Source organism: Candoia aspera, chromosome 1 (assembly GCF_035149785.1).
Source record: "Candoia aspera isolate rCanAsp1 chromosome 1, rCanAsp1.hap2, whole genome shotgun sequence".
NCBI lineage: Eukaryota > Metazoa > Chordata > Lepidosauria > Squamata > Boidae > Candoia > Candoia aspera.
Window position 1 is genome coordinate 216516898 of NC_086153.1, and position 21392 is coordinate 216538289.

The 21392-nt window shown below is 38.5% G+C and overlaps 1 protein-coding gene across 1 annotated transcript in view; it reads left to right on the top strand.

The window, feature by feature from the left end:
• The window catches only part of ESYT3 (extended synaptotagmin 3), a 45430-nt gene that overhangs the window by 21146 nt on the left and 2892 nt on the right, over nucleotides 1-21392 (top strand). Inside the window, exons 7-20 of the mRNA XM_063288734.1 lie at nucleotides 700-755; nucleotides 3127-3247; nucleotides 4145-4318; nucleotides 5689-5771; nucleotides 6956-7004; nucleotides 8058-8147; nucleotides 8450-8512; nucleotides 9797-9865; nucleotides 11336-11401; nucleotides 13226-13312; nucleotides 14467-14616; nucleotides 16958-17448; nucleotides 18940-19038; nucleotides 20135-20266. Coding sequence (XP_063144804.1) covers nucleotides 700-755; nucleotides 3127-3247; nucleotides 4145-4318; nucleotides 5689-5771; nucleotides 6956-7004; nucleotides 8058-8147; nucleotides 8450-8512; nucleotides 9797-9865; nucleotides 11336-11401; nucleotides 13226-13312; nucleotides 14467-14616; nucleotides 16958-17448; nucleotides 18940-19038; nucleotides 20135-20266 — 1730 coding nt within the window. The remainder of the gene's footprint in view (nucleotides 1-699; nucleotides 756-3126; nucleotides 3248-4144; nucleotides 4319-5688; nucleotides 5772-6955; nucleotides 7005-8057; nucleotides 8148-8449; nucleotides 8513-9796; nucleotides 9866-11335; nucleotides 11402-13225; nucleotides 13313-14466; nucleotides 14617-16957; nucleotides 17449-18939; nucleotides 19039-20134; nucleotides 20267-21392) is intronic.

A 21392-nucleotide genomic window follows, 5' to 3' on the forward strand; every position in this document is an offset into this window, starting at 1 on the left:
GGCATTAGCCGAGTAGATACACCTGACAGACATGTGCCAAGTTTAGAACGTTGACACATGCTGATTGTCTCAGCCTTCCACTGCAAGGAAATGAGAAGAATCCAGTCAGTGTGACAGGCTTCCCATGAAGGAAATGAACCAAGGCCTTGATGATGCTTATTCATCTCCTTCGAACACAAACCATTCAGGTATGTTACTGCCCTGAGGCTGCCCTGCTAGGTGGTTAGTTTTCTTGCTCATAGAACTTGTAGCAGTAGCCAAAACACTTTTTATAATGGGCAGGTAACAAAAATGACCACATGATTCCTCAAGGCTTTGGTGGTTGACAATCTGAATTCACTCAGAATGGCCACACAGTACTCATGCTGAATTAAAATACTATAAACATTTCAGGTGAATGAAGGATGCTTCATTAGCTGTTTTCAAATGTGTAAATAATCTTATTGTTGTAATTATGGTGATTTTATCGTATTCAATATTCTTGACTTTCTCAATGGTATGCTGTATGCTCTGCATGGAGAAAAGATTGCAGGTTCATTTCCTGGCATCTCCAATAGGACCTCAATGGACCATGAGTCTGACTTGATATAAACCAGCTTTCCATGTTCCTAACTTTGACAAATACTGTTTAAATCAGTTTCGTATTTGTTTTCAGTTGTTAACCTTGCACTTTTGTTGCTGTTTTAATTCTTACTGCAGCACTTGGAAATCAATTGGGCAGGGCTGACAAACTTGTTAGATGCTCCAGGCATTAGGTAAGTGCCCCCCAGTTGTTATGATTGAGTTGGGAACAATCTAAATGTTAAAATGTCAACATGGGGGTTAAATGTAAGAGATGTTATATGGCAATTCTACAACAGTGGTGGCTATTGTGGGTGGAGCATGGGGCCCATCAAACAGAACCTATGTCCTTAGTAGACATTCCAGCAAGTAGAAGGATAAGAACTGCCCACACAATCTGCCTGCTAGTATAATTCTTACAGATTCTTAGTTTTCTTTGTACTTCTAGTTAGAAATGCGATGGCCGTTTGAGCTATTTGGTCTATAATGGGAGTTTTGCTTGCTTTGCTACTTAAATCACATCTTGCATCTGAGCAAAAGCAAAGTCAATATTAAATAAAAGAAATTGTCATTTCCACAGGAAAGTTAACTATCTTATTGTGTTGAGGCTTTGACAACATCCACATTCATTTTGGGCCACCTGGAAATAAAGAAATCTTTGAGCATTTATGTTTTTCTATATTGTTTTCAGTTTGGTTGTTTTAATGAATGAAAAATACCATATTTATCCCACAGGAGGAAGAGTTTTTGTTTCCAAAAAATAATTACCTGTGTATTTGTTGGGGTTAGGAGTTTTGTTGTCTTACATTTACTGATAAGAAAAGTAGAAGCTGTTGAAATAAAAGAAATTAATGTGAGGTACAAATGGCTGTAGATCTGGTGGCTGCAAAGTCAGGAAATCCTTGAAGATTCAGTTGCTGGAGTGGAGTGCTAGGGCAGTTTGCCTAGCGAATTTAACCCTTTTTGCAACATTTAAACAAGGGGTGCCCTTCATTTCCTTCCCTGCCTTGTCCCATCTCCATCCTCCCCCCCATCTTCTTTATCCTTGCTTTGTTCCTCTACTTCTTACACTTTCTCTCCACCTCTTTGTTTTCTGTTTCTTCTGTTGGAAGGAGGAAGGGATATAAATATGTGTGTTTCCCTGTGCTGGAAGTATTACTTCTGTGAGAGAATGGTTGGTTAATGCAGCTAGACAGGCCTGCAACTAGGGTGTGTGTCACCTGGGGCAAACATGGATTCCGTGCCCATTTTGGCACCCCCCCAAGCGCTCACTTTGGCACCCCGCCCAGCACAGTGCCCAGGGCACATGCCCCGCTTGTTCCCCCCTAGTTGCAGCCCTGCAGCTAGGGAATCAATCAGTTTGTAAATTGGTTATCTTATTTAACAAGCAATTAATTACAATTTATAGTTAACAATTCAACTAATATATGTTTGCCCTGGTCCCACTGTTTGTTAGAAAAATGTGTATATGTATACCTATATACAAGTGTTCATATAATGTACATTCATAGGATATGGGGTGAAACCTCCAGAATTGGTTGGGTATTGTATAGGGTCATCGTCTGTGTGCTTATAATGTTTTAATATCCACTTTTCATTTTGAGAGGTCATTTTAAATTTGAGGTTATCTTCCTTTTGAGGAAGTACAATATCTAATGTGTATAGAAATCTGAATGGGAAAAGCCCATCTCCCAACTTGTTTGCAGATTGAATCTGTGGGTATTTTATAGAGCTCTGACAAGAAATACTTCAATTTACTTCTGTCTAATTCTCACAAGAATTGGGTTTGATTTGATTTTCCAGGTTATTTTTAATGGCAAGGGTTTAGGCTGAAAATTGCAAGTCTCCTAAATTTTGGAATACCAGTAACATATTAGCTTTGTGTCTTCCCATTGATAGATACAGTATATGCACCTCCTTGGAAAAGTCTAGATGTGACAGGAAGAAGAAAATTATCCTATTGTGATTGCTGTCAGTATGCACTTTCACTTTTGCTTATATCTAATAAAATAGTGAGTGCGACTTTTGTATAGTGGTTAAAGCACCAGCCTAGAACCCAGGAGACTGTGAGCTCTAGTCCTGCCTTCAGCACAAAGCCAGCTGGGTGATTGAGCCAGTCCTTCTCTTACCTAGAAAGAAGACAGGCACAAACCACTTCTGAAAATCTTGCCAAGAAAGCTGTAGGGACTTGTCCAGGCAGTTGCCAGGAGTCAAGAACGACTTGAAGGCATAAAACAATAGGCATAACTAGCTCAGGCTTATCTGCACATCAGTAAATAGCCTTGTTTTACTAAATTTTCTTCTGCAGCCAAGGTGTTCTGTCCTAATTGAGTTACCTGTTTGTAACAAAGGGTCCTAAACCATCAGGCTGAAAGAAAACATGAGCATGCACTCCCTCTGCTCCCCCCTCCCCTGCATCCCAAATCACTTGCTGGGCAACAGATCTTGGCAGTCTGCTAAGGTGGGGTCTATAGATAATGCAAGAGACACACACTTAATAGAGCAGTTTGCACACATATGCCCTTCCATTTTGTTTTAAGTTAAATGTGTCCTTTATTATTTCAGTTTATTTTCAGACTCACTAATTCAAGATCTCATTGCTGCCCGGCTGGTGTTGCCAAACCGACTCACAATCCCATTGAAAAAGAACATGAATGTTGCTCAGTTGCGGTTTCCTATTCCATATGTAAGTTTGGGGTCAGAGTTGTGTTTTGAAGTCTTGCTAGTGAGGCACCTGGCTCAAAGTATACAAAAAGGATCCTTCTAAAAGAGTGAGGCCTATGCCAACTTGTTTGTTCTTCCACATTCCTGCCATGTTGTGAGAACTGTTGCAATCTAGGAGAGATTGCAAACTGGCCCCATGCTTGTATTTGAATCAACACAGCAGAGAGAAAGCTATAGGGCAAAGATTTATCTACTTGTTTTAACCAACAGTTGGAATTTGCCTGTTCCTCTCTCTTCAGTCCTTTTCTCCATCCAGAATACTGCATAACCTTAAAAGTTTTGGAAAAGCTTCCTTTTGCTAAAACAAACTTCCTGGTTTGGAGAGAATTTTTGAGCAGACAAAGGCTTGGCGGGAATCAGCCGAGAATGAATGAATGAATGAATGAATGAATGTTTAGGCTCAGTAAAGAATATGTAGCAGACTTAAACAGTTAGTGCAGGTTGATTTCAGTAATCAATTTCTTGATTTCTTAAGGTTGACACTTAAGGCACTCTCCCCCTTCCCCAATTCACTAGAGAAAACTCTTCATACCCTGAGCATGTAAAAGACACCTTCCTTGAGGCAAGGAAAGCAAACTGCTTGGCTTTTCTCCTTATCCACCACAACAGGAGGTACAAAGAAAGGGCAGGGATTGAGGCTTGTCTTATAATAAAAACAAAATGCAAAATAACAAAATAGATTCTTCTAATAAACTTAAATGTACTACTGGCAAATCTCATTTAAGTTGCTTCAGTGGATTGTAGTTAGAGACATTCACCATTGTCCTTAATGTTATCGTGATAATAGTTTATAAAAGAGAGATCCCCTGGTGAACTTTCTAAGTAACATTTAACAATTGTATGAATTTATGTTTTCAAGGGAGTCATAAGAGTGTATCTTTTGGAAGCTGAAAATCTTGTCCAAAAAGACAACTTCCTTGGGGCGATCAGGGGCAAATCGGACCCTTATGCGCTCCTTCGAGTTGGCCTGGTGCAGTTCCGGAGCAAAACAGTACAAAGAAACCTGAATCCCATCTGGAATGAAATGTTTGAGGTGATACTTCTGCTTGCACGCTTAAAAACAAAGTGCTGAGAATTATTTGCAATAGACCCCCACCTTCCTGAATCTGCTGCAGGAGATTTGAGATAGAATGTATCTCAAAGAGTGCAAAGAAGAAAAGGGGAAGAAAGAAAGAAATTGTTATGCAAGTCCACTCACAGAATGCTAAATCAGGCCCTAATGCTGAAACAGCTGGTAGTTGTGTCTGGAGTTTTGCGTATACTAGCAATAATTCTATATATGCCTGCTCAAAAGTAAGCCGCACTGAGCGTAGGAGAGGATTTTTTTTTTCTGGTAAGTGAATATAGGAGTATAGTCTGCATCAGTATTTCTCAACCTTGGCAACTTTAAGATGTGTGGACTTCAACTCCTAGAATTCCCAAGCCAGCATGGCTGGCTGGTGAATTCTGGGAATTGAAGTCCACATGTCTTAAAGCTGCCAAGGTTGAGAAACACTGGTCTACTTTAATGTACTTTTAAAACTAAATGTCTTCTAAAAGAAGACTTTTTGTTTCTGTAAATACTTTGAATAAAGAATAAATCAAGTGAGGGAGGAAACAGTATTTCAGTAGGAATATGCAACCCAATACCCTTCAGATATTCTGACCACAACTCCCAGAATCCCTGAATGTCAACCATTTTGCTTAGCATTTAGGGGAGCTGTAGTCCAAAGCATCTGAAGTACATTAAAATATATGTCTTGTTGTCAGCAAGAGAAATGGATTAATTGTAAACTAATTTACAGGAGTAAACCGTTTATTGGAATGACTGTAAACTAATCTACAAAAGAAAAAGTCTGTTCCAAATATTGTTCCTTTTGTCTTAATGTGTTTTAAAGAAAAAAGAGAGTAAGGCTATTTGAAGGGGCTTTTCATGAGGTTTTTGGAATTACTGTAGCAATTTCTTTTGAAAAACTTTTCAGTGAAACCAGTTAGTATAATAAACTGAACAATATTTGAAAGAGCTTTTTGTTGTTTCACCAGGAAGTCCGCTTATGCATTAATGGTTCCTTCACTTTTTTTCCCCTTGTAATACTTCTTTGAATTCTGTTTTGGACAGAGACATTGCACCTTGCTAAACTACATGATATACTTCACCTATTCACAGTGTAATTGATTATCAAGAATGTGAGGAGGAACTGAATTCTATTCTTCCACCACTTCAGTTGGCATGTGTGTGGCAATGCAAGTAACTTCAGAAGAACTGGAAGACTTTTAACCTTACAGAGTGGCATTTCAAGAACAATAGCCCCTAGCTGTTCTCTTTTGTTCTCTCCTTTGTGGGAGATGGGCGGTGACAGAAATTTGAACTATCAATCAATCAATCAATCAATAGAAATTTAATTTTTCTTTCACTCATTTCAGTTTGTTGTTCATGAAGTACCTGGCCAAGATCTAGAAGTAGACCTTTATGATGAAGATCCAGATAAAGATGATTTTTTGGGCAGGTAAGGAATATGTATTTCCTCTTTTCTGTGTTTAATGTTATGCTGCCTTTTTCTGCCATGTGGCAGTTTAGAGTCAGTGGAATTGGTATGGTCATTTCCATGCATTCAAAAACAGCAGACAGTTCCGGTTTTTGTATAACTTTTCCGAAAGCAGGTAGAGCATTGCAAATTTGAATGCTCCTGCTTCAAAAAAAGATCATAATAAAAAAGTACAGTGTTGGGGAGAATTAGTTCTAGCCCATCTTCTGATCTGCTGATTTTTAAAACAAGTACAACAAAGTTTTGATAGAGAAAACATCTATTCCCCCAATGTGCATTGTACAATCCCAAGAAGAATTATACCTTTTGCTTTTTAATGTACATATTGCATATTGGAAATGAGCCCAAATGGTACTTTTTCATGTCACATTCTGCTCTAGAATAGTGTCACTAGAACAACAGAATTGGTTCTGGGTGTTTTGCCCCTGGCACTTCACCCCATATTGTTTTATTGGCAAATATGGCATGTGCCTGTCTACCACCATAACCTGCATGCACACAGATTATTTCCACTAAGCCAGTCATAGAATTTGTAGTGGTTCTTTGCATTCCAATGGAAGAGACTTTTCTCTTATTAAAGTTAATACAAAACCTAAAGAAACCAGAACCCTGCTCAACTTGAGAGTTATTCATGGACAGGGCTGTGGTTTCAAAGCAGTGCTTTGAAATATAGAATATCCAATAGAAATATGCAGCACAATTAGGTATCATAAGTGAGGAAACCACTCTAGTCTCAGAGAGCTCCATGTTTTTTGAGCCAATGAATATTGACATTGGTTGAGGAAGAAGAACAATCTCAGTTATTATTTGTCTACAGAGAGCTTATTTTGTAACCTGTACTGTTGAACTAGGCTCAGGATCAAATAACTTCCTTGGGAGCATTCAGTTCTTAGAACCTACCAGAGCACTCCATTTCTACTGAAATCTGCTCACCAATTGCAAGCCAGAATATTTCATGGAACTCCAGGAGATTCTTTGATTTATAAGAAAATCATAGTTCAGTGTAAGGTGCAGTAAGATCAGAAGCACTGAACACTATCAACCTCCATAGCAGCATATGGTACCTATTAATTACGAAAACAAATACAAAAACAAAAAAGCCCCTGAGGATTTTGTTTGTGCGACTTCTTTTATTTTTTCCACAGCTTGCTTATAAACCTTGCAGATGTGATGAAAGACAGAATTGTTGATGAGGTAAGATTTGTTTTTGGCTTAACACGTGTCACAGTGTTTCTTAAAAGGCAAGTATGTTTTAAGAGTGGCTTATCAACAATAAAAACAAATGTAAATGCCAAGTAGGACTATTTTTTTCATTTCAGGCATGTGAGTTCTCATTGCTATTTTGAGAAATTAGAAATGTAGGACAATAAAAATATTGCAAAGAGTTTTGGAATATCTCCACAGATTAATTTTGGGTGGCATAGGTGTTCAAGGGAAATTTCATTACATGCATGGACAGTGAGAGTTTGTGGTACCACATGCATGCATGTGTTTAAGTATACATATCAAATGGTGCGGGAACCATTGCACCATAGCGTAAATGAGTGCATGTGTAGTGAAATAGTTACTGATCTTATTCTGCTTGTTGATAGGCTAAGTGGATCAATTGAACACCTTGCATTTCCAAATACTATCTTGCTTCCCAGGACCTAAGGAATGTTTCAGCCCCTTTTTTGCTTATATAAAGGTTCTTGTCTGATTCCCTCAGGGTCATCTCCCTGATTCTTTACAGCAGCTGACTTTGGCTTTCAGGATAAACTAAGCAGCATTGCAGGGTTTTTGGGTGGGCTGCAAAGCTGAGAAAGCATAGTGGGGGAAAAGGTTGGGACAAGCCCCTCTCATACCGTTGCAAAAAAACTATATTGATGTGTCTAAGAAGTTACGAGGAGTCAAACATGACAGAGACTTTCTAAAAGCTGGAGGACCATCCTTTCCTCCTGCAGCATTAAAATAATTTATTCAAGTATTGTCAGTTATTTATTGTAAAATTAAATGCCATCTATATTTCAAATGAAGGCTGATTGTGCCTCAATGAACAGCAGCCATGGTTTTTCCTTTTCCAGCTGAACAAATACATTTAAATGCATTTTAAAAGGATCAGGTTTTAAGGTGTATCATCTCAAACTATTGGTCCCATAAAACACCAAAATAAATGAGTTCCTGAATTTCTCCTTGTATGCAGATCAACATAAAGATGCAATTTATGTGTATTTATGGCACTGATGTGGTTTCTTTCTCTTTGTGAAGTGGTTTCCCTTGAGCAAGATAGCAAGTGGGCATGTCCACTTAAAGCTCGAGTGGTTTTCTCTGGTCACCAATCAAGAGAAACTTAGTGAGGTGAGTGCTTTGTGAGACTTGAGAAGAAATCTATGCTGCAAAGTGACTGAAAGAATGCAGCACAAAGAGATTGCCCGGTGTGTCTGTCTTCTTGTGTAATTTCTTGTAGCAGCTGTATTTAAGGCATTTCTGTAGCAAATGTAATTGCATTGATTGTAGCTCTGTGGAATTTGGGGTAATGTCACACTATTGGGTAATGTTCATATTACCTAGCTGTTGGGTGACAGAGGACTATAAGGGCTTGAAATATTTGCGGTGTTCACATCAGTGTGTTAATTATGTGGGGGGCTGTTTGTTTTTAGGATAGGAATGGTCTTGCCACTGCAATTCTCACAGTGTATTTGGACAGCGCTTTAAACCTTCCTGTAAGTAAACCAAATAAATAACATTTTCACATATCCTCTGGCTACACAAAATTAAATGTTTACATGGTCTGTATGCTTGCTATTTGTAGAAGATGTGGTTTGCAGTGGATGTAGTAGTTTCTCTGCAAAACACACCCGTGTAGCTGACATAATTTCTATGCCTTGCCAAACCAAAATTGGAATTAAATGCATGGCACATATACATATGTAATGAAAAAGTCTGTAATGAAAAAGTTTGTAATGTAAAAGTTTGTAATGAGCCAGTTTGGTCTAGTGGTTAAGGCTCTGGCTAGAAACCAGGAGATTGTGAGTTCTAGTCCCGCCTTAAGGCATGAAAGCCGGCTAGGTGACTTTGGGCCAGTCACTCTCTCTCAGCCCAACTCACCTCACAGGGTGGTGGTTGTGGGGAAAATAGGAGGAGGAAGGAGTATTAGGTGTGTTCCCCGGCTTGAGTTATTTGTAAAAATAATAAAGGCGGGATAAAAAAATAAAAAAAATGATTTTGTGTGTGTTATGCAGTTGAATATCAGTGTTTCAAAAGACAAAGCAGAAAATCAGTGCTCCTTGATTAGCAGGATAACGAGATGAAGAAGGCTGCAAAGTCTCACAAAGTTAATGACCTTCTCCCTTTCCTAAGCTTTATGTTTTTCAGAGACCCTCCAGATGTTGCTGATTTACCACTCCCTGCATTCCTGATTATTGACCATACTACCTGGGATTGCAGTTAGTTGTAGTTCAGCGACTTTGAGAGAGTCACAGGTTGCCTGCTTTGTCCACAATATGTATGTATGTATGTATGTAGTCTTGGATCTCCTAACTTTAATAAAATTGGCTTCTGCCACTTGCTGTTTTTATAATCCAAAATTTTAGTTTTGTTTCTTTGGTAGAACACCTTTTTTCCTGCTAAATGTTTATCCATGCTAGTTTTTTCTAGCTGTCTTCTAAGATTCCCATTGCTGGCAACATTAGTATGCCTTTGATTCCTGATCAGTATTGATCAGGAATGTTTTATTATTTTTAGAACTGCCCTTCAATTGATTTACTAATTTTGAAAACATATTAAGCTTAAAAAGATAAAAATGAACTAAAAGCAGCAGAAGCTAGAACAGGCTATAAAAATATAAGCCCATCAACCCAGATAATACAGATCAAATAGAAAATAGTCTGCTTAGTACTGAAATCACAAAAATCTTAGGTAAGACTTCTGGGGGAAGCAGTCCTACACTGTCATGTCACTTAACTTTTTAAAATTCTTTTTTCATTCAAAATTCTTTCCTAATATAGAAAAATCAATTGGAATATTCCAATGGCGAATATGGAGCAAAGAAATATAGAAAAGACAGATATCTCAAGGTAAATGCCTCCTATTTCAGAGTGTTTAAAATGGGTATTGAACTGAATATATTATGGATGATTTAATAAATACTAGAAGATATTTTAAAAAAAACCCAGGGGCAGTAAATGCAAAAATGGTCAAAGAGGCCCTCAATGCCAAGATTCGTAGAAAGTGGGAATACAGTAGATTGGCCCCAGCTATATGAGTTACAACAAACATTAAAGTTTGGTGCAGCGTCAGGCGAAGATTCCAGTTCTGAGCCAGCCACCCTGCTGGCTGAAAAATCCAATCTCAGCAAGTAGGTATGGCAGGTTGTAAGCATCTATCTGAACAGATGACCCACCTACCCACCATTGTTGGCTAAGTGGAGGCTAACTCTCAACCCTGCTGAAATGGGCTGAGCTGTCAGTCTGCTCTCCTCCCTGAGCCAGATGACCAAAAGCGGCAAGTTAGCCTCAGTTGCACAGTAAATAGACTGGAGATGAGCACAGCCTGTCCATTTCAGATTACTTGTTTGAAATAAAAGTGTAGGTGATGCACAGTATGTAGGGACAATGTTGAAACAAAGGTTAGGCAATATATGGGGTTTGGTTTTGTTTGTAGCATTTTTCTGTGAACAGTGGTCATCAGGAACTCAAGCACAGACTCAAGCATAGATAGAGTGGTAGGTGGTTGTTGGGGCATCCTGCAAGGATGATTCAGGTGCCAGGTTTTTAGTTTGGGTTATATGGTTTTTGTAGTTATATTGTTGTTGTGAATTGCCTAGAGTTGTGTTCTAAGATGGGAAGCCGTGCAAATCTAATAAATAAAATAAATAAATAATTTTCAAAACTCAGCGGCTGCTTCTCAGATTATAAGCTAGATAAAATCATTGCAAAGTTGAAGAAATAACAACTCTGGTTATCCTTGTTACTACATTTGGTTTAGGCAGATGATGTTTGCCGACACTTCAGTGTCCCATCACCGTAATGCAAATATAATCTGCAATTTAGCCATTTTCTACTTTCAACTTTATGGGTTTCCTCACACTGTCCTCCAGTTTAAGACATAATTCAGCTTACCCAGCGAAATGTGATCAGATCTATGGGACTACAGCTTCCATTATTCCCAGCCAAGTCAGCTATTCCCAGTATTGTTGGGAATGAATAGTGCTGTCATCTGGCACATCTGGACCATGCCAAATTCAGGACGAGTGACATAATAGAGGACAGTCAACATATTTGCAGTGAAAAAGCAGCAATACTGATAATTGTTTCCTATGTACCATATTCAAATTCTAGCTCAAAATGTGGATATTCTAATTTGACCATAGCCAAGAATAAATGCTGAATAGCATATAAATACTAAATTCTGACTCATGTTCAAGCTTCTAACCCCTCTTCCAATCTTTTGAAACAGTCAATTAAATGTTTCTCTTTTCTTATTCTCTTGTGAATTTTATCTTGCTATTAATACTGTCTTTTACTTCAAAATTGTAAATACAATAGAAGATAGAAAGAGAACCTTCTTCCTTTGTGCTGCTCACAGTGGGCAACAAAACCCACAAAAGCAAGGTAATGGACATCATCATCTTTTTCATAAAGTAGAAATGAGTTTGGACTAGCAAAGTTCTGAAAAATTGTTTTAAAAGTACCCAAAACATGTTTAAGATAAAACAAAGGGTGGGGAACCTGTGGTCTTTCAAGCATTGCTAACTAGCCCCAACAGCCTAGATAGCATGGCTAAAACTGAGGAGTGCTGGGAGATGGGAGTTCAGAACTTTTCCAAAGTTCAAGGCAATAAAAAGCAATCCTTGGTGCATACGAACACTTGGCTACTATGGGGTGATGTCTGGTTCCCACATGCTGGAGACGGTTAGTACTGCTTTAACAGAAACCTCCATGTTGGGTTTGTTTTTAATCATGAAAGAGCAAGAGAGAAACTTCGTAAATAAATAAAATAACCCTCCTGCTGTGTTGTAAATAATTTTGCAAGGAGAGATTGAATGAGAACATTAGTCCTGAGAAGCATACAGCCAGCATGGATACTTGTCTTTTTAAAAAAAGGAAAAGAAAAAGCTCAGCATTTCCCAAATGGCAGAGCAAGGTGACATCTTGAAGGGTTTCTGCTCTGAACTCAGATAAGCAGAGGATTGAATGCTTGAGGCTGTGTGGCTGCACTTGCATCCACTAAGAACTTTTGGAAAAGACCCTTGCTGGATTAGATCAAAGGGCCCTCAGTCCAACATCCTACTTAAAGGCCAAGTATTGGGAAGCTCTTCTGATGTCAAAAGGAATAAAGAGAAGAGGGAAGAACTTTGTTGTATCAAATCCTTTATGTACAGTCTGTAAAGTACTTGAATATAATGCCACTGCACTGTATTAATATTACTGGAACGCTATATAATCAATCGCTCAGCAAATATTTGATCACCCTTCCCACAAGTAAGGTATTCATCCGTAAATATATGGGCTGCACTTGCTTTCCTTGAGCTCCATTCTGAGAGCTGCTAGTGCATCCAAACACTAATGAATCCTTCATTAATGAGGCCCTTGATTTTCCCCTGCAGACATTGCATCGGCATGATAGACAGGGGTCTTTGCTTCTGAGCCAGCAACAAGGTGACTGGAAGGCCTGCCCTAGATTGGATGGTGGGGGTGGATTCCAACTTGTCCTTTCAAGACTTGAGCTGTTCTTCAGAAGCAACTTTTGATGTAGCGAATTCTCATTCCTGAAGGAATGGAAAGGGGACATCCTATTGCTCCACTTTAAATTCAGGATTAATTGATCTGGGCTGGGGATCAACTGTGCCCTTGGTAATGGTGTATTTAAAACCTGCTGCACAAGTGGCAAAGGTCTTCCTTTTTCCTCAGGGTCAAAGTAAGGCAGCTTGCTCAGAATGTCAATTACACAAGAATTATTTGATTGTCAGATTTCAGCATGAATATTTAGTACAAGTATTCTGTTGTGGATCTGCTAGGCAGGAAACAATTCTTTGAATAGCTCTGGTGGAAGAATATGAACTGATAGTCCAGGCGGTTGATGTATAAAGTTTGGGTCCTATCTCCTTTGGTGATAAGTGGTGAGCTTCTAGACGTTGCTGAACTGCAACTCCCAGCGTTCCTCCACATAGATCATACTGCCTGGGACTCAGAGGGCTGTAGTTCAGTAAACCTGGCAAACCAAATATTCCATCCTGCTAAGACAACAGCACTTAAGGTTGTTACACTTTGAAACATGTCCCATTGAAGCCAGGGAAACCGAGCTGATGTAAGTGCAGAATAGAGCGATTCTATGCATGTCTAATCAGAAGTGTGCCTTTGTGAATTGGATTGCAGCCTAAACCTCTGTTTGATCTAATGTTCAGATGTCATTTCTTGGTTTTCTTTCTCAAACAGACCTGTAATTTCACTAAGGACCCTGTGTGGAGGCAGGCATTCACTTTCTTTGTCCATAGTGCTCCATCTCAGTCTCTTCATTTGGAGGTCAGTTTGTTTCCTTCCTTCTCTCCCTGGTAACCTAGCAGGATTTGTTTCTTTGTATGTCTGCACTCATGTCCATCAGCTGCAGTTATAGAGAGAGAGAGAAGGGGACTGTTGGGCTTGAATGCGGATTTCTTTTTTGTGTATCTAACCAAACTTCAAGATATTGCTCAGTGTGTCAGACAGGGCCAGTAGGTCTTGTAGGAATGTTTCCAGTGGATTGATTATTTATTTAATCTATGTGGGTCAGTTCCCAGTAGAAAAAGTATTTACAGATGAATCATTTGTAGTGAAGAATTAAAAGATACACCTTAATAACACTATGACTGATTTGGTCAGGACATTCCAAAATGTGGGCATTTATTTGTCCATTCTGGTTCCTCTATTCATCCTTTTTGGTAAAAAAAAATGCATTTATGATGTATTTGGAAATGTTTTTAAATGAGCACTTTTCCAACCAATAAGGCAGACTCACTCACGACATATTCTACAGGACCTACTGTAAATATGGGTCACCTATGAAAATATAGATAAATTTTACAAGCAAATAGCCCACACTTCTATTTATTTATTTATTTATTATCCAAATTTTGCTACCGCCCATCTCCCCCAAAAGAGGGACTCTGGGCGGTTATGCATTATCATTAATGGAATTTGGGCCATTTTTGTGCAAATTTAAGTTGCAGGATCAATAGAGTGAGACAGCATCTAGAGTACCATGTTGTACCATGGCTCACCCCAGTCATATACCTGGATATTTATTTGCCTTGTTTTTGAAGCTTTTCTTCAAGTGCCTTCGTGCCTTATATTGACCAGATGAGCTGTTAAGTAAGCTTTGAATGCTTGGATAGATTGCTAGCTGCTCAGATATAATTGATTCTATTCTTACTGTTAGAGCTCCCCCACTATGGCCATTAACTTTTCCTCATCCATTATGAAAGTTAATGTGGTGATTTCCCATAAAGAGTTTTAAATGGCCCAGTTAATTGGTAAATTCCTTTTCAATGTATTTTGTCTAAATACTCCCATGTGAAATGGAGAAATTGCTGCTGATTCGCATAATGGTAGTATATATGATCTGAAAAGGGAGGGTTTAAAATATTGCCAGGACTCACTTGTCTTGCCCATTTACACTGCCTCTGTTTTCCTTGGTCTAGATTAAAGATAAGGATCGGGAGAATGCCCTTGGGACTTTGGTGATTTCTCTTGCTCGCTTATTAAAGAATCCTGAGATGACACTTGAACAAAATTTTCAGTTGGATCATTCTGGTGTGGACAGTTCTATTAAGCTGAAAATTGTGCTGAGAGTAAGCTTAGCTTTCTTCTATTCCCCCCCACCCCTCCACTGTAGTTCTTCCTGTTCTTGGTGAAAAAATTTGGTATGCATTCCTGAAAGTAATTAATATCCTTTTCATCCTATGAAATAAGGCACAGTGATGGCCTTCTCATCAGATTTAATAAACTAATAATTTGACTAAGTATTTATCCTAAGTATAATGAATCTTAGAGAACTATACTGAAACCAAACTTATGTCGTATATAGGTCTGTATTATCTATGCCAAATGGATTATGAATTTTAATGCATCAAAGGTATCTCTTGATCTTGCCTGTATATGTAAGTATAACATTATGTAGGTGGAGTATTTGTTCATATCTAGGCATGTTAGAAGCTGGTAATTTGTCCCTGAGTCTTACAGAACACTCTCCTTCTGAACTTATTTGAGTAACTGATCTTGGTTTTACAAGCAAGCAGTAATTCTGAATAAATTTACAGTGTTTTTAATTAAAAACAGAAACAGGTAAATACATTTTTGAACCTTGGTTTGATAAGAGATTGATGCAAATGCTGCATTAATCACCTACATGTCTGGAATGCTTGTATGCTGAATGTAATTTGTGGAGTCTGATTTATATTTTTCAGATGTTAGGGATTACAAGCTGGGCTGAACCACAGTATGAGTTAGAAAGCTACATTTTCCTATAAAGTGCCACGTTTTAATGTTTACTGGTATTTGCATTCCTTCCATGAATGTCATTCCTTTATATTATTAATAAATACATATTAATTATATAAACAGAGGAAATGGCCTGGAGGAGAAGCAGCAGAAAGGAAAGGAACACTTGAGTCTTCTGTATCTTCACCCCCCTTAATAGTTTTAAGACTAAATTACTGCATGTCAGAAGTCAGAACAGTGCACCTTACATCTGTTGACATCCAGAGCCCAAGAAGATGGTCGTTAGGGACATCTTAGAGATAATGCAGAATAGTTGGCTGAATAGCTTACAAGTCATGTGTGGAAAAAAGTTTTTAAATAAGGTGAATGATTAATTTTAAAAAGTTGCATTTCTTCACTTGAATATATACATCATCAGGTTGATATATTTTAAAATAGAACATTTTCTTTTCCGTGAGATGGATTTTGGATTTTGAAAGAATAGCCAGATGGTTTATGAAAAGAAGTCTCACAGGTTTTCAAAGGAATTATCTTAAGTGGATACGTGATAGATACATTTCCAACATATGATTTGCATTCTTTCCCAAGAGAGCAATTAAATGAGAATTGATTTGAAGCCAACAGCACATACACACCTGGGTCCAAATTGTTTCTGGGTTTATTTGTATGCTGCCTTAATGACATTACACAACAGTTTACAATGATCTTATGTTCATACTTAATAAAATAATTCCTGCTGTTGCCAAAAAAAATCATAAATGGGAAGGTTTATAGCAACGTTTTCTACCATAATAGAACAGTTGCCTGTATCAATCTAGTATCAAAGCAAAATTCTCTGCAAAAATATCTGATGAAGTAATTAAGCATAGCATCATTTGCAAGTAAATAGCTTCTACCTGAAAATCTACCTTTTACTATAGGCACAGATATTCCACCGAAATTAAAAAAAAACACCCTTCAATGTAAATAACGAAAAGCTAAATAAATAGTATGTAAAATTAAACAGTAATGGTCTGCTATCAAGACAACCGTAGCCTTTGCACAAGTACAACAGTGAGCTGTGAATGACCAAGGACGTTAAGCTGTAAACACAGCACATGCTATATTTCATAGTCATATGTGAGACACAGGAATCCTGTGATTTTTCAGTCACTGTGTTGACTGGAGAAGTGACACCTCCCCTTTTCTAGGATCAGCAGGTAAAGGTCTTCCACTTCTTAGCTAAATTGGCTGGGATGTGTTTAGAAGAAACTCTGCCTTCAGAGAAGGGTGGGCAGTTTTTTCAGGCTGAAGGCCACACTTGATCTTTGAATGGGATAACAAATGGGTGAGCCTGTTTCTTGGCTGGATTAACAGTGGATGTTTGTTATGTGTTGTTGTCCAGTTGCTATTTTATGTTGTTTATAGTTTTAGCGTATTGTTTTTATTTTGTTTTTAATTGTTACCCACCCAGAGTCATGCATTTGAGACAGGCGGCCATACAAATTTAATGAATGAATGAGGTTCATAATGCAATATATTGATGAGACCAAGACAGAAACTACATTGTATTTATAATTAACACAATTACTTGCTATATATTTAATACTTTTCTCGTTTTCTCACACTCAACATTAACAATTTGAATTTTGAAAGGGTTCTACAGACTCTGCTTTTTAATGATCAGTATGGTCATGCCTTTTTCTGCTTTAGGCTCTGGACATAGAGGTCCCTGACTCAGAAAACACCAGTACTGGAGCTAATGCCTTAAAACAAGTTCCTATCTCAGCCACAGAACAGGAGGAGAACCAAAACAAGGCACAGCTGCCACCACCTCGTCCTCCTCCTCCTCCTCCTCGTCCTTCTCCTCCTCCTCCACCACCACCACAAGTGCCCAAGGCAGTCCAAGGGAACAAAGAATCTGCTGTGCCTGAATCCAAAGGTGACAAACAGGAGAGCGATGCTAACCCTAATGTAAATGAGAAATGGTCAGAGCCCATTGTCATAGAGGCAGTTGCTGGAATTAATGAGGAAGGAGTTACAGGTGGCTTGGACCCCAAATCCTTGACACCTCCACAGACCAGTCGAGTACCCCCAGCGTTGCCAGCTCTGCAGAGACTCCAGATTGCTCCCAGCATTGCATCTCTAGGCACTGAAGCCTCTTCAATCATGGATGTAACTTGCAGCAATCTGAACCTCAATAAGTAAGTCAGACTGAACATTAGCCAGGTATTCTATTTCACAATTGTATTCGGTAACACAAAGCTGACCTACCTAGGCTAAATAGTTGCTTCACTCTTACCTTAATAATTTGTAGCATTGAAAATAGGTAGGGTCAACTCGATATGCCAGACGCCAGAATATTTGTGCTTAAACTGTGGACGTGTGTTATGGAAAAATTAAGGTTCCTAGATACGTCTCTGTAAATCGGTATCAACTCAAAGTCTCACATGGAAGGGCTCGTGTTTCTTAAGATCTGGTCTTGGGCTAGAAGAGAACTGGGCAACCTTTTGTTGGCAGAGACTGTACACAATGGTTTTTGTGGGGAAAGAGCCACAGTGGGTGAAGTTACGATACAAAGTAAGTGGGACCTTGTGTTATACATGGAAAGGGCAGATATTTTTCTTGTATTTTCTGGGAGACAGGTCTTTCACTGTAATTTTCAGGTAGTTCCCATCTCAGAATTATGGGAAATGCAATAGTGCAGTTTGAGAAGGGCTGCAAGAACCACAGGTTGCTTATTTCTGGGAGACAGCAACATAGTTAAAAATTATTTTATAATTAAAATTATGGTTTCGTACAAAAGAATATAGAGATTGGACAGAGTAATAATTCATACAGAGCCCTAGGAGAATAGTTTCTCTAAAACTGTTGGGCTACAATTTCCATCACCACCATGCAAGATTGCCTGTGCTGGTTGGGGATGATGGGAGTAGGAGTTCAACAAATGTGGATAGCATTAAGCTATAGAAATGCAACTACTTCTCCAGGACTGGTGCCATGGTTACCATGCATCCTATATTTTTCTATGTAAGTGCTCTTAATATTCCATGGTTAGAATTTTACTTATTACTTTATTAATTTTACTAGGCTTAGATGCTACTTCGGTCCTCAACTGAGTTAGTGTTTTACAATCTAATCATAAATAAATGAGATTAAAAGAACAAAACTAGCCAACAATCAGCAGTATGCATAATCAAATAGTCCTATGCTGAGGAATCATAGCCCCACATAAATGTCTACTCTTACACAATACAAATCCCTTTCAAATCACCTTCCCCTCAAAGGCCTGTTGAAATAACCAGTTTTAATTGCTTTCCCTAATCCCAGGAGAATATGTACTACTATGACTAACAGATTTTCTTTTAATATTAGTTTGGTTTTGGAATATACTGAAACATACCAGAGTGAGAAATGAACTGCCACAGCTACCAAGAGATATGTTTTAGTTGAAACACAGAATGCCTCTTTTCAGGAATGATTTAAAATCAGGTTAGCTTGTGTACAGTAAAATATACACACATCTCTTTTCTTTTTTTGATATTGTTTTATTTTTTCCTCTTTGATCTGTTTATAAAATAAGGCAGAAACATTTTAAAAGTTTAGTTTGTCTATGGGGATACACTTGAGGTTTCGCTTTTAGGCAAGCAGGAGGTATCCAGCTGCTTCCTTTAATTAAGCCAATTGCCTTGCAGTGGGACACTTCCTGATGGAATGTCTATGGGAGAGATTCACCTCACTGTTCGGTATGCTTCCTTAAGGCAATCTCTCATTGTGCTGGTCAACTCATGCAGGTAATGTTTAGCAAGTTATCTCTGTTTATGTTCCGGGAGAAATACCATTCGTCTTAATATTTGGAATCCTCTGCATCTTGGGTATATTGGCAATTATTGTGCTTAATCTTTGCTTAATGGAATGAATACATGCATAGCAGTTCCACTTCCAAACTTTCTGGATTGGAGGATTCAAACAGAGACTGCAACTATTGTTGGCTGAATTGTTGATGTTGTTGTTTAAATTTATATGCTGCCCAACTCCCAACATTTTGGGGCAGTTTACAAATTATTTAGAGCATTAAAAACAAGACATTAAAAACAAAAAGAAACAATGAAAAAGGGTAAAGATGGCAGAATAATAAACCAGGTGGAAAGCAAAGAGAACAACCTAGGTTAAAAGGAGGCTTCAAGTCATCCCCAAAGGCCTAGGCCAGGTGTTCAGGGCCCTGTGAAACACCAGCAGATGTGGGCATTCGGATCTCAGGAGGAACCTCACTCCAGAGGACAGGAGCTGTGACAGAGAAGGCACACTTCCAGGCATTGCTTAATTGAAGGAACCTGGAGGGTGCCAATCCTGCCAGATCAAATCGGCTGGGCAGATACTATGGAAGACGAGTGGTCCCTCAAGTAACCAGGCCCTATGCCATGTAGAGCTTTATAGGTAACAAGCAGCACCTTGAATCGCACCTGGAAGCAAACCAGCAACCAGTGCAGCTGGCAAAGTGGAGTTATTACGTGAGCATACTGAGGCATACCCATCACTGCCCATGTCGCTGCATTCTGGACCAGCTGAAGCTTCTGGGTGGTGTTCCAGGGCCGACCCAAGTAATTGCACACCTATGCCCAGTGAAGAACTCTTGCAAATTGGGTTCCTGATCATTCAGAGAACTGTAACTACTGGACCTTTTAGATGTTTCTCTTCAACCCAGCTGAATCTTAGTAACAATTCTGTCCCAAGAATAGCCTATTATGGACAAAGATCCTCTAGATAGTTTTTTTTCAAAATCAAGAAAAAGGTTAGATTTACAGCAAGCTTAACTTGACTGAATCTTTTCTTTAGAAAGTTTTTCTTAGTCTGTTGATTGTAAATATACTACCATTTTCTACCCATAAGAAATTTAATGCCATGCTCTCGGCACGGAGCGCATCCATATGTTCGCATCTACTTGCTCCCAGACAAAAGATGGATAACCCGAAGAAGAACTACTGTGAAGAAAAGAACAGTGAACCCTCAGTATGATGAGAAGTAAGCAAAAGCGATAATGATATTTCTTCCTGCTGAAACCTAGATATTGTGCCTGGTATCCCCATAATGCTTATCAGGAACATGCAATACTCACTAGGTCAGTGTTTCTCAACCAGGGTTCCACAAGAGGTCACTAGGGGTTCCCTGGGAGATCACGATTTATTTAAAAAATTATTTCAAATTCGGGCAACTTCATATTAAAGAGGTAAGTTTCATTCTTTATTTTTGGTTTAAGAACACTGTTAATGCATATCTGCAGACCTACACATGAAACGAATAATTTTGTAACTTGTGGCCTATATTTGAGCCTGAAGGTGCAGGAGTTCCCCGAGGCCTGAAAAATATTTTCCTCCAGGGTCAAAAGGTTGAGAAAGGCTGCACTAGATAATGAAATTACAGCCCAGTTTAAGTTTTATTTTATTGTTGGGGTCTTACAGTGCTTTTCTTTGGTGCTGTTTTCAAAATATCAATTCATGGGTGCAATATGAAACAATCTTAGGTTTCAATGTCACCCATTTTTCTTGGATGCAAAAAGGATGTTGGCATGATCTATTGTCTTCCAGAAAGAAAGATCACTATCTAGAGATTGTACAGTAATTAAATAAATGAAAATAAACAAACAAATGAAAATATCTGATCTATTCAGATGACCTGTATAATTCCACCTTCTATAATCCAAGAATTTGAATTTGAGAAATCAAATCAAATCAAAACTTTATTGCAGTCATTGACCAGAAATCCAATATAATAAATAAAACTGATACTTAATAGAACATTCAACAATTTTCATATGAAAGCAAGGTTACCTCTGCTGATAGTTATTCTGAGGGCAAGTTTACCATGGTGTATCCATGTCATTAAGTAGCAGAACTTTGCCATGGAATATGTGACTTTATTTATTTATTTTATTTATCTATTTTATTTTCTATCCCTTTATTATTATTTTTTTATAAATAACTCAAGGTGGGGAATATACCAAATACTCATTCCTCCTCCTATTTTCCCCACAACAGCAGCCCTGTGAGGTGAGTTGGGCTGAGCGCGCGCGACTGGCCCAAGGTCACCCAGCCGGCTTTCATGCCTACAGCAGGACTAGAACTCCCAGTCTCCTGGTTTCTAGCTGTTG